This window comes from Astyanax mexicanus, chromosome 16 (genome assembly GCF_023375975.1).
Source record: "Astyanax mexicanus isolate ESR-SI-001 chromosome 16, AstMex3_surface, whole genome shotgun sequence".
Taxonomy (NCBI): Eukaryota; Metazoa; Chordata; class Actinopteri; order Characiformes; family Acestrorhamphidae; genus Astyanax; species Astyanax mexicanus.
The window spans coordinates 33,670,468-33,684,901 of record NC_064423.1 but is presented as its reverse complement, the minus strand read 5'-3'; the positions used below and the strand labels follow the sequence as shown (position 1 = coordinate 33,684,901).

At 35.9% G+C, this 14,434-nt stretch overlaps 1 protein-coding gene across 1 annotated transcript; it reads right to left on the bottom strand.

Annotated features, from left to right (window-relative positions):
• Window positions 1-486: 486 nt before the first annotated feature.
• On the bottom strand, window positions 487-13,963 carry zgc:153993 (Bcl-2_like domain-containing protein). Its single transcript, XM_007231827.4, has 6 exons — window positions 13,582-13,963; window positions 10,566-10,614; window positions 10,289-10,450; window positions 9,046-9,178; window positions 5,377-5,481; window positions 487-1,639 (listed from the first exon to the last, which is right to left on the bottom strand). The coding sequence occupies exons 1-6, from the start codon at window positions 13,646-13,648 to the stop codon at window positions 1,541-1,543; spliced, it is 615 nt and encodes a 204-aa protein (XP_007231889.2). The 5' UTR covers window positions 13,649-13,963; the 3' UTR covers window positions 487-1,540.
• Between the last annotated feature and the right edge of the window lie 471 nt (window positions 13,964-14,434).

Here is a 14,434-nt window from a genome sequence, read left to right as displayed (position 1 = left end):
AAAATAAAAACTTAAAACTAAAACAAGCTCACACATTAAGCCAGTGAGGTTGATTTTAATTATATAATAGTAAATTTATACATTTTTTTTTGTTTACGCAATTAAATCACAACCAAAAAATGTTCACTAAATATTTTTTAATTGTAGTCTTGTAATTGTTTTTTTATTTAATTTAAAGACAATCATTTATTTAGGCTATTTCATTTATTCACTTGTTGAATAATTGACAATGTTTCTTCAGTGCAATTACAGCGCATTACTATTTAAGATCTTTCACTTAATTTAAATTGGGTTTTAAATATAAGCACATCATATTTTTGAAATCTTATTCGCATCACATACACTAAGTGATCCTTAATGATTGTTTCTGTCTACAATTTAAAATATAAAAAACATTTAGATTTTTGAACATTACAGTTTTTCTCAGTTAAAGAGTGCTGGGGTATTTTAATAAGAAAATGCTCCAGTAAGAATGACCAAACTCTGTATGATCTTTGATCACATTTATTATCATGTAAACAATGACCAAATAAAACTACCACATATTCATCACAAATATTAATATCAACTTTTCACCATAATAATTATATTTCACCCTCTGCATCAAATAAATTCATAATTATTAAGGCCATTTTACATCCCTTCTAATTTGGACAGTTCTTATGAATAACAATGATGAAGGCCTCAGATCATAAATGATAGCACACTTAGCGCACCTAAAGCCTGCCACTACCTGCATCATCTCTGCACATACCTGCCACTCAAACCTGACACCTAATGAGGAGACTGGTGGTCCATTTGGAGTGCCCTTTAGATTTCCGAACAGTGAGTTGCATCAGTGATTAATGTATCCAGCTTTATAAAGATGTTACTTATCAGTCTTCAGTTTAGTTTACTACAAAACTGGAGATTCACAGATGATCTTTTTTTATAATTATACCTGATAAAGAGTTTACCTTTACATGCAGACAAAGAGCATCCCACATAACTGAATAAGCAGATTAATAAAAATAAATTGATGTGGTAAACAATCAGTCCTGGATCATTTACCAGTTGGAGGTAGTGCTTATGTTTCTTGGCACTTATGTTTGTATTTTTTAAGGCTCTAAGGCTGATGTCTGTGCTGGAAAGAGTGTGATCATCCCTGATTGTAAAAAAGCCACAAACTTGGTGGGGAGTGTAAAACTGTGACATATTGTTCTTAATAAATACAGCAGATCTCAGTAATTCTCAATCCATTATCATATAAACACAATATGATTTAGAAAAACAAATATAAAATAAGGGCTACAGTATGGATTGCGCTGGCTCTTTGTGCTCTGCATCAAGCAGGTGTATGAATAATTGTAAATTTGTTTTGTCAATTTTAACAGGCTTTTAACACACAAGCACAACAATAAGTCAACATAAGTTCAATATATTGGTCAAGCACCGATCAGTTTTGTATTCGGGAAGTATTGTTGCTCCTGATATCATTATCCACATGTGCAAATAACAGTTTGCTGGTTTTATGATTTGCGCTGTTAGACAGGGGAGGTCTTCAGCGACTTCGTTTCCAGTATACAGCAGCAGCGATGAATGCTACTGCAGCGATCACGGTCACGGTGCGCCATCTCGACACGCTGCGGATAACTCCTTCCTGCACAACACAACAGAGGAAAAACCAACAGCATTAGTTTCAGATAATCCACCATTACTGAAATAATAATCAGAAATTATTTGCTAGTTCTGAATTTGCCATCAGGTTGTGATTATTAGTGAGGACACTGAAGAAAAAAGGAGAGAACTCTGAACATACATACATACATACGTGTGAGTGAGTGAGTGAGAAAGAGGCTAGTGGGTGGGTGCGTGAGTGAGGGAGTGAGTGAGTGAGCGAGTAAGTGAGGGAACGAGCGCCTAACCCTGCGTGTACACACGCAGGGCGTGATTTCAGCGCAGCACTGATTGTGGATCATTTAAATTATATGTGTTCCTGCACGCGCTCTCTGCTTGTGTGCTCCAGTCTGCACTCTAGTTCCCTTTTTACGCTCATTGGTTCTACAAGTCTCGTACCATGTATTCTGCATGCATTTGCGCGAACTGAGACCCTGGTACCGCGAAGGTTTGCAAAGAATACACATACTGTTACCTCGCACTCTCTCTCACACGCACGCACGCACGCATATATAGGATGTTAGATTGTGAAGAGGGGTTTAGGAATGTTCCTCTTTCTTCCTCCTCAAAACATTTTTCTTAAAATTGTATGTACACAGACATGCAAAACGTCACTGGACAGCAGTTTGTAAATTAGAGTTTAGATCCGCCCAAAAAAATCCAGACCGACTCTATCAGAGTCCGTCCACATTCTGTCCGAGCCCGACCTGGCACGGCCCGCCACATTGTCCACAACAAGATATGTTATGAATTAACATTCCTCTATGCTTCTTTAGGGATCCAATGGTTAATTGTTCAATTATAGCATCTTTTATTCATTTAAGTATCTCTATTTTTAAGAACTTGGTGATACGATATGCATTATGATACAGGGTTACATATCAATATCACAATATAGTGTGATATTGTAAGCAAGAAGATATATGGTGATTGATTAGATCAAAATTTAAAAAGAAAATTTATAAATAAATAAACTGGTTTGACACCAATCTTTTGATGTAATCTAACAATTAAAAATCAATATTGTGCTTTTGAAAATGTATGTGATATGATAGATGTTTTCTTACACCCTTATTAACTATAAGCAGGAAATAATTTCTTTATAATTCATTACACCACCTAATAACAGGGGTTTTGACTATACAAGAGGAAGCTATCTCAGGCTTGGCACCTGTTGCTGCAATTTCTAACCCAGTGCTTCACAGATTTTTTTTTCCTCCTTGTGGTCTCGTCCCCACAGACCACAGAAAAGAGCCTGGATTTAGCATGAGCAATACGAGGCTGCTGGTGTTTTAATATAAACCCAGTTTTAAGTAGATGAAAATAATACTTAAAAAAATAACTACAGCCATGCTGATGATCTGCAGTCCACAGCACGGGTTAGACAGAGCTGCACAAAATAGCCTTTATTAATCAGTAACACAACACCAGCCTTTACTGTGCTGATATCAGTGAGGTCTGTAATATGAAAATTAGCTCTCAAACAAATAACTGAACTGTGCTCTGAGAGCAGTCAGAGGAGTTCCTGTGGGTGTTCTGATGAATTCAGGCCACAGAATAAATTAGAAACTCATTAATAATAAAAAGGCTAACCAGGTCATAGTTCAGCAGTATGCCATCAACTAGATATAAACATTAAATTGTTTAATTTTACGAATTAAGTTAAACAACAATACTATTGCAATTTTACACTACAAAATAATACATTGTGGACCATCACAAGTAGATTTTAGCCTAGAATTTACTAGAATTACTAGTAAAACTCAAAGTTAAGATATATATTACATTTTTGTTTGCATAAATCCTACTTTCAAATATTACCTACACATGTTTTGTACTATCAAATATACAGATCTACAAACCCCTTCTGACAAGACATATGGCTACAACATTACATCAAATAACATATTTTTTACTAGTCATATTTTACAACTGATTTACATGGAATTGCAGCTATCTACACAACAATTTCCACTATTAAAATGCAACTTTAGAAATAAATAATAATATTTTTATTAGTCAAAACCAAAGTATAGATATACCACTTTACTGTCTAGGTAAGGCTGCGAGTTTGGGGTTTTATACCAAAGTATAGCCCCAGTCCAGCCCCTATCCCTCACTGCTCCCTTCATCTCCACACTGATGGCTGCCCACTGCTCCGGGCACATGTGCTCACCAGTGTCTATGCAGGGGCATGGGCACGGCCACTAGACAAGTCAATGAAAGCTTTAGGGGACAGAAATATGAAAAGTACAGGCACCTGCAGCTCAGAATTGTAGTTAAAAAAAAAGAAAAACAAAAAAAGATATGTTTTAATGCAAAACTTACTAAACAATGCTGGGTTTAAATCGGGTTTGGGCTCATAACGACTGTTTATGGGGTGGGCTGCGCCAGATCGAACACAAAGTGCACAGGCTCGGGTCCGGCTGGATTTTTTGGGCCTGATCTAAGCTCTACTCTGTATTGCAAATAGGGCTATTTTATTAGTAATGTGCCAATTATTTTGTCAACAAATCAACTATTCAGAGTTAAAAAAAAGAGCTAATATTAAAAAAATAAAATAAAAAAATCAACCAAGGAATGTCTTCTATAATTTCAATAATATATATTTAATTGAAAAAATATAAATTGGGAAGCCTGTAAGCTGGGTTCACCACATCCTTCTATGCATTAATGTATACTCATGTCCTGTTTGATGTGAAACTTAACAATTAATGTGTTTTATCAAGTATTCTCCAAACACGCTAACATAATCTCAACACTGCTTTTCTGTCCAATTCATTCACCCCCTCCTCTCAGTCAGCTCTCTCTCAATCTGTGCCCTCCTTCACCGGCCTCTCTCATCACATCACAGCGCGTCACATGTTTACTGAGGGACACGTTCCCAGGATCTGCAATTTTAGTAGCAGCAATCAGGGCATGGGCCACAACGCAGGGCCGTTTGAAGTCTAAACCCCACCACCGCACGTCCTACGGCCTTTATGATCATGTCTGCGCTATAAAACTTGCCTGGCCCCAGGAACCAGTCAACTGCAGTCAACTCCTACTAGGCTCAGAGGAGGTTCTGCAGCACACGTGCTGATCTGAACTCCGCCGGGGCGTAATGGCGGCCTTCGGACACCGTCGCACAAACACGTCAGAGCAGAAGGACTCGATCTGATCTGTGAGCTGTGAGTTAAAACTAGAATTTGTACAAAAAAAAAGCCACAAGTTCAGCTGCCTTCTGACTGGCTTTCTGTTGTCTGTTAAAGCTTCCTGCTTTTAGAGAGTGTTTGAGTGCGACAGTGTGCGTGTGTGTGTACAAATGTAAATTAGCAGTAATTAGTCTCTGCAGTGATAATGGTTGTAGCAGGGAATACAAACGTCTGCCAACTACGCCCACATAACTGTAATGTGCCCGCTTTGCATGTCATGTACTGTTGTGCTTTTGTTTACTGTTCAATGCCATGAAGGGACCTCAGCGTTTTGTGCTTTGTGTGTGTGTGTGTGTGTGTGTACAGTACACATGCGTCTGGGCTGCAGTGGGTTCAGCAGGTTTCGGTGTGTATTCCTGAGTGGAATGTGTCTCATGTTTTTGCCCCTATACTTCCTGGCACTCGAGTGGGCGCGTCTCTGTGTGTGGTGGCCCATGTCTTGGTCGACCTGTGTGGCTCTGTATGGGTGGCCAGACAACACACACACATACACATACACACACAAAAACACACATCAGCAACTTACCCATCCTCCCTGCTGTCTGATCCAGGCGGATACGTGCTGCCTGATATACTGTAATACCCAGCTAATGATGTTCTTGATGATTTCTAAGTGGTTTTGAGTCAGTGCCTGAGGAGGAAACAGAAAGCAGTTTAGTTTTTCAGAAGCTTCTGTTTTCTCCACACAGTCAGTTTCCTGTATTGCTCTAGCAGCGATAAGCATGCGGGAGCAATCATGAGGTCATTTCAAAGCAGTGGTATTTGCTTAGTGAGAGGAATGTCTCTTCAACAGCTGCAGCGACCTTATTTTATCTTTACTACATCTCCTAAAGGGAATCATGGAAAACATAATAGGCCTACCCCGACATGAAAGGTTCGACCCCAAGTGGGAAAAGGTTGGGACAGTGTGGAAAATGCTTCTTTTAAAACCATATAAAACTTACTATACCTTTTACTTCATTGCAAACACTATAAACTATCATATCATATATATACAGTTCATGTTTTTTTTTGTTCAACTTCATTTAATTTGCTAATGCAGTTCCATTTCTGTATTTCAGGCTTTTCAAAAGACAGCAAAAACAGTCATTTAACAACAGGGATGGGAATCACAGAGCATCTCACGATACAATATGTTGCCCATGATAAAGATGATATATTGATATAATACTGTGACTCTGTGATATTCTCTATATCACAAGACAGTTCTCTACCATACTTCACAGCAAGAGGATACAATACTACTAAATTAACAAATAGCAGGACTTATTTAGAATTATTTAAAATACAACCAGTATTTTTTACTACAGATTACTCTATTCATTTGAGTAGCGCCTCCATGTGGAGTAATGAAGCAGTCACTTTAGTAAGTCAAGATGTATCAGTACATTGTCCCAATTCTATTCAACAATAGCTGATAAAACCACATTGACAAGGTATTGCTTTGGCATTTAACATTTGTCAAGCACTACAATATGGAGTTACATTCCCAAATGTCACTTAAAGCCTGTTTTTCAGAATAAAGCAGAGAGTTTTGTGTTTACCATGTTCAGAAATGGTCTCAACTTCTCTGGGATCTGACACATCCGGGAAAGATCATTATGCAGTGGAAACATGTACAGTAGTGTAATAGTTAGAAAAATCAGCATTTCAGAACATTTTTTTATTTAATATCTTGTGTAACGTAGCAATAATTCAGAAAAGCACATTAAGATCAAACATATTCTGCCTTAGAGAGGACAGTTTTTGCAAGGTCATCCATGCATGAACACACACTGCACACATTACATAGGCATTGTGGTGGAAGAAGAGGGTACTGGTACTGGACTGGCCTGCCCACAGTTCTGACCTGTTCCCAACAAAGTGTGTGTGAAGAATCTTATAACTAACAAAGCAACAATGATTGAATGACCTTGACGAGAAAAGTTACAAAAGTGTTGTGGGAAAGTGCTCAAAAAAAGAAAGCTCTTCTAAAAAATGAGGAACTAAACCAAAAAGCTCACTCATACCACCTAACCATACGTCCCACACTCTCACTAAAAGCATCAGAATCTCATAGTAAAGTTATACTATATGTTCAAATGTTTGTGGACACCCCTTCTAATGAATGTACTCTAATAAGATAATCTAGGCTTAATAATAGGGGTGAAACGATTACTCGAGTAAATAGAGTAACTCGATTTTAAAAAATGATCGATTAGTTTTCTGTGCCCCGCGAAATACATGTTAAAGTTAGGCTGAGCTAAAGTTACTCTGGCCGGAATACACAGTCATGAACTTACTGTATTATTGTCATTTATTGTCATTCTGAGTAGTGTAAAACGTAAATAAATATATATTAAAAAAAACTTTTTTAATACTTTGTCACAGTTATTCCACAGGTCTTGAAGTATTTCTGAAAACATCCCCTGTCCACAGAATTTGTGGAAAAAGAATGTGGCGAGCTTATCCAATACACGTTTATGCCTCTTTTATTGATTTATTTCCTATATTTAATGCTTACAAGAAATGTAAGCATTAAAAGTTTAAATAATTTAGTTGAAATAATTTAACTTCATTTATTCAATTTTTTTTTTCCTTTTTCAGGCAAGCAAATATATTTTATCTGAATACTCGATTAATCGAATCGATTTTTCAGTAGAGTACTCGATTATTAAAATAATCGATAGCTGCAGCCCTACTTAATAAGCACCTATTGATGACACAGATGTGCCAATACACTCATACACTGCTTGTCTAGGCCCTGTAGAGAGGTACTGCCAATAGAATATGACTCTTTAGTGTTGATCGTCTGACATACAGGCCACATCAACCCTCCAGTGTTCTAACTAACAGCAATGCTCCAAAATCTGGAATAAAAACTTTCCTGCACAGTTGATAATTGGCTGGTGTCCCAACACATCTGCCCATATAGTGTATAATGGAAACAAGCAAGCCAGCACAAATGTGTGTTAACTCATGCTGCTTTCAAATCATGTCGGAAAACATTTATTAGTAGGAAGCTCACCCGAAAGCCCAGACTTTCCAAATTGTCAATAAAGAAACTACCAGATATTCTTGCTCTCATTTAGCCTCAGAAAAAAACAGAAGTAAACATAGAAAGCATTTTCCCCAGGGAGTTAATGATGTTTGGAACCAAAACAGAAATCTAGTCGTACTTACAATCTCCACCACAGCTGTACGTACCAACTCCCGAGGAAGATTTGAAAGCGTTTGTTGATTTGACATTATAGTTTCCTCTCTCAAAGTCTAGCAAACATCATCAAACACACAAATACACACAGACCTAAGCATTAATGGCAATAGGTGATGTTTGATAGCTGACAGAAGCGGTGGTTAAAAGAAATTTGTATTTTTAGTATTTTTTGAGTCCAAGGCAAATGCTGTAATTAATGTATACTCCAATTTCGAACACATGTTTTGATATATATTTTGATAATAAATTATTGTCCAGCACTAGAACAGAGCAGGTACCTTCTTGTAGAATTTACAGGGAGACATGGGGTGCCTCCTCCTACACAGGTGCTACACTATACTTAAACCAGACAGAACATTTCCTGGTAATGAGAACATGCCTAACACTAAAACACTGAAAAGAATTTGTGAGAAGGCAACTCTGGGAAATGTAAAGACTTAATTCCAGCACTTTTTCTGGAGTTTATATAGGAAAATGGCTCTTCATCTTCACGTTTGGGAACCTTAGCAGTTCTCTGCGATTTAACAATCAGGAAATCAGTCCATTTAAACCCAGCCACATGGCTCAACTACAGACAAACCAGAGCCAAAAGACCTACACACCTAAAATCAACACCTAGAAAAAGCCATCACCACCACAGAGCAGGAAACCAAGTTAGTAATGAATAGAGTTACCTTTAAAATGAGCTTTTGTAGGGTGTAGTTTACTGATTCCCATTTTTTTTGTATAAACTCCAGTTAGCCCTCTGCTAATGCTATTCATTTAAAATGGCAGCACACTAGCTCCCCTAGTGGTCTGGCACAGCATCAACTGTTGTTAGAATACAGTATTACAGGGCAAAACAGGAAAACAACGCTGGGTGGGGGGTTTTGATATGATGCAATGTGTACTTGGAGCACTGTTCTTTTTTTAGGATAAATAATATTCACCAAAATCCCACAATGGCAGGATTTTTGTTAAAAAGGGATGCTACCCTATGTATTAGCTAGAGAGTCTTACATTATAAATAAGCTGATAGGCCAGATGAAACAGAGCCACGATTCGTCCCCAGTTAATGCCATCTGTGAAGATCGTCCTGGCCACCGTCATGAACACATCCTGAGCACAGTTAGCCTGCACAGTGCTGATGAGGCTGTCCAGAGAGAAGTCAAAGCAGATTAATATATTAGTAAGGCCTTTTAACAAGAAATACTCTCTGCTGTCCAAGTAAGCATTGTGTAAAGTTTTAGGTTTGTTTTACATTAACATATTAAGATACTGAGAAGACTCTATAGTAACTGTATAGGTTACCAAATGCCATAAGGTTCCTCTAATAATAAAACTGTATTTCTTGTATCACTGAACAGCAAGTGGAATATATCCATAAAATGTTGGATTGGATATTGCAGGGAAAAAACAGAATATATCTGTTTTCATGTTTCAGGTTAAAATCAGACTTTCATCCTTTAATCAAAGAAAATGTAGTATTTCATCTCTAACTAAAATGTTTAACATATCACAGCCATTTAAAGGAGAACTCCAGTGTAAAACTGACTTTAGGTGTGGTAAACTATGATAAAGAGTTCTAACCTCTGTTGAATAGCCCACCTCCATCCAGTAATTTTGTGCTTTTTGCCCAGCGCTCTTTACAACGGTCGCTTCAGGGCATATTTTTCCCTTTATATATGACTAGTTAACCAGATTCAAAGTAGGCTCAGTGTGTATGTATGTATTATACACCTTCCTCAGTACAAATAAATGCACTGGGGGCGCATGGTGGACTCCTCCAATATAGCAGCCGGCTGCTATGCCAGGATGCAAGCTATGCAGCGTCTATGTATATATGTCTGTATATAGTCATGGTTAGTACAGCGATTGCGGAGCTGCAGCTATTACTACGGGATGTAAAAAGTGTTTTTAATAAGGTACTTGTGCACTTTTAAAGTTATTAATGCCTCGTTTTTAATGTCAGAGCTCTCTGGACTCTACCAATGAGGTGTGGAGCTCTTTTGAGCCTGGATAACGGTGAAAAAAAAGCTATTTATCAGGAGAAAAATATGCCCCGAAGCAGCCACTGTAAAGAGTGCTGGGTAAAAAGGCCAAAATTACTGGAAAGTTGCGGGAGAGTGGAGGTGGGCTACTCAACAAAGTTTAGTGCTCTTTATCATGTTTCACTACACCAAAAGACAAATTCACACCAGGGTTCTCCTTTAATTTAGACTGATACAAAATTAAAGAACTACAATGAATCAGAAATTCTTACTGTTGAAGCTCAGTATTGCGATTCAGATCATCAGCAATTCTAAGAAGCTGCTCCACAACCACTTTTATCTGAGGGTCATCGCCTTCATCAGGTCTTCCACCAAGGTCCACCCGACTCACACGTACATCAGGGTTCTCTGTACTGAGCCGCCGAAGAACATACCTTCAAGTAAAAAAAAAAAAGGTTAAAGAAGAAGAGGAGAGGAAATGACTGGTTTAGTTGGTTAAACATGTGATCAATTTAAATAACTGAATATGAATGGAGAAAAGTGTTGTACCCTCTCAGTACTAATGCGCCTTGTTCTACGATTTGGTCGTCTACAACATCTGGAGGAAAAGGAAAAACAGAGAAATGTGAGAAGCATATATAAGAAATATCCACCTCTATTTACATTACACACTGAAACACAAGTTTTTATCATTTCATCAACAAGAAATCATTGAAACCGTTTAAATTTAAACTGACAGTAAAAACAATTAAAAACATTATATAACAATATTGTAACATTAAAACAATGGCAGCTTCTTTTTATTTAAATGTTCTGTTTAGCCTTAAATTTTATAGCATTCACATACAAGATCAGTATATTACTGAAAATAAAGTAGATTTTGCAGTAGATTTTTTTTTTTAGAAAAGTAAAAGTATGATTATTTTAAGTGTAAATATGATCACTGAATGTTATACTGTGATAAGGCAAATATTACAATTTTATATTTTAGCCCTAGTTCAACTCCTGTCAGTCATCTGAGCCCTGTGTTTAAGAATGATATCTTCCTTTCATCATTCTTAAAGCTTCTGTTTTGCACTTTTTTTTTATAAACAGCCTCTGACAGCATTATTAAACCATATCACCCATAATCTATACTGAATTTCTATAATATAGGATAATCTTGTAATTTTAGGATTTTACGTGTTGTATGGAGTAATATCTATCTATCTATCTATCTATCTATCTATATATATATATATATATATATATATATATATATATATATATATATATATATATAAATATATATATAAATATATATATATATATATATATATATATATAAATATATATATATATAAATATATATATATATATATATATATATATATATATATATATATATATATATATATATATATATACACATATATGGTTAGGTATGTGTTTAGTTATAGGGCATGTGGTTATGTGCTTTGGCACAAATCAAGCAGGTTGTACAGGTCTGCAGCAGATATGGAGCAGAGCTGCACGACACAACATTCAAATCTTTTCCAAATGACTTCTCAGAGGCTCAGGATATTTCTGTGATTATTTTTATCATTCGTTTTCAGAATACACTGCTGCAACAAAATTAATATAAATACATTTTATTATGTATTAGTGTTTTAATACATCCAGTAGAATCAAAAAAAAAATATGTACATGTTTGTTCATTTTATAAACAGTAACTTACCATAACTCTGATACTTTATAAAATAAAATAAAATAAAATAAGTGTACAAAAAAATTCAAATGTAACAAAAATAAAATTAATGAACCACTAAACTAAAGAAAATCATATTTATTGCACTACAAAAACAAAAACATAAAAATATCTATGTCATGATATGGAGTTTTTTTTACTGTCTCAGAATTTTTGCCAATATTATTGTGTATGATACAATATGAAGCCGCACTACACCAATACTATTTACTACTAATACTAACAGTGGAATGGACTTTTGTTGGGGAGATCGTGTAAATTGATGTAATCTCATTTTTATACTGTTGAATGTCTTATGTTGTTTATATTAGTAATCACTGAGATTACAGAAGTGCTGTGGTTAGAATGACCTTAAACCAGCATTGTTATTGTAACATGCACAGCTGCAATATATCTATATTTAATCACATTGTCATAAATGTTCTTTTCATATGGAGACGAATACTGAGGATATTACCAGTGTTAAAGAACACTCATCCAACTGTATATTTTATTAGAAAGAGTGTGAAAAATTCACATATAAAAAATAAAATATATGAATAATACAGTTTCAACCAAAATAAAAAAAAAGTGATATTAATTTTGTCCATATAGTTCAGCACTAGCTGAATCATTTGCTAAACTTATGGTTAAATTCGGTAAAAAATAAATAAATAAATCGAAACCCACAGTCCAGCCTGTTTATTAGGAAACACGCTGAGGGACATTCCCCACTTTGGCCTTGAGTTAAGAGTTTTTGTGTTTGGCTGAGAATTCCTGTTTTGTGAAACACTTCTCAAGTAGGCATAGACTAATTACTATTTGTGTGTTTGTCTGTGTGTGTGTGTGTGTGTGTGTGTATGATGTCAGAGGAAATTCCTCAGAGAGATGTTTTTCAGTGATCAGCTCCAATGCAAATTCCGTAGTTTAAAGGTGTCGTCACTGTAATATTTTACATACAGTACCAGTCAAAGGTTTAGACACACCATCTCACTCAATGTTTTTCTTCATTTAATTTATTTCCTACATTGTATATTAATATTAAAGACATGGAAACAATTAAGATACACGTGTAATTACCTAAACAGTAAAATAAAATAAAAAAAATTCCCTGATCTAAACCTGTGTGGTAGTTTCTGAATCAGTTTCTCTGATTTTGCTATTTATATGTATATGTTTGAGTAAAATGAACATTGTTGGTTTTTTCTATAAACTACGGACAACAGTTCTCCCAAATTCCAAATAAAAATATTGTAATTTAGAGCATTTATTTGCAGAAAATGTGAAATGGCTGAAAAAACAAAAAAGATGCAGAGCTTTCAGACCTCAAATAATGCAAAGAAAACATGATCATATTCGAAAAGTTTTAAAAGTTCAGAAATCAATCAATATTTGGTGAAATAACCGTGGTTTTTAATCACAGTTTTAATTTTTCTTTTTCATGGCATGTTTTACTCCACCAGTCTTACACACTGCTTTTGGATAACTTTATGCCTTTACTCCTGGTGCAAACATTCAAGCAGTTCAGTTTGGTTTGGTGGCTTGTGATAATCCGTCTTCCTCTTGATTATATTCCAGAGGTTTTCAATTTGGTAAAATCAAAGAAACTCATTTTTTAATTGGTGTCTTATTTTTTATATAAATTATATTCTATATAAATATATTTGAGAGTGAAATGTTGCTGAAGTTTAGGCCAACAGGTCTCCACTGAGTACTTTAGCCAGTCCTTCAAGGCGGTGACGTCAGAGATAAGCTAAGCTAGGCTAAACTAGCTATAGCTTAGAGTGAGACAGTTAAACAGGTAAATAAAGCTTAAGGTAACCGGGTTTACAGTCTTACCTTCTCCACCTGTAGCTCCTAACAGCTCACTGTCCTCATTCCCCCCGCTGTCTCCGGAATCTGCCATTCTCACCGCTACTTTTATACACTTTTATAGAGGCCGAGTGAGCTATAACCCCGGGTTAGCTACAGCTCTGCCGCCGCCGCCCGCTCTCTCTCTCCCGCCCTCGCCGCTCTCCGCTCGCTGCTCCCCGGCTGATAAAGATCTCCGGAATACAGAATAAATCTCGGAGAGTCCGGATAACCCGCGCCCTGTCCCTCAGTTCACCATCAGCGCGGGGCAGGCGGTGCAGGCTGAAGCCCTGGAGCTCCAGACCCCGCGGCTTCTCTTCTTTCCTCAAGGAAGTGTTTAGCGGCGCCGCGGCTGCGCAGACAGCGCGACCGACTGGGGTTAAGGTGTGGATAAAGATCCAGGAAGGATGGGGTTCAAATTCCCTCACACACACACAGAGAGAACTCCAACATAATAAAATGATATATATAATTATTATATTATATAACTAACTGACTGACTGAATAAATAAAACAATAAATAAATAAAACAACACGCCTTAAAATAAATAAATAAAAACCTTCAATAATAAAAAAATAAACCAATAAATACAAAAGTAGCATCTTTAGAAAAAATACAAATAATATTCTTAATAAATAAAAAATAAGTAAAACATTAAGTTAATAAGGAACAAAATCTTCAATATAAAAAATAATAATATCCTTAATATTTTTTTTCATAAGACAAAAAATATCCTTAGTAAAATAAATAAATAAAATAATACAATAACGAATTAAATAATATCCTTAAACAAAAAACAAATTAATACAACAATAAGTAAAACAAATATATCCTTAACAA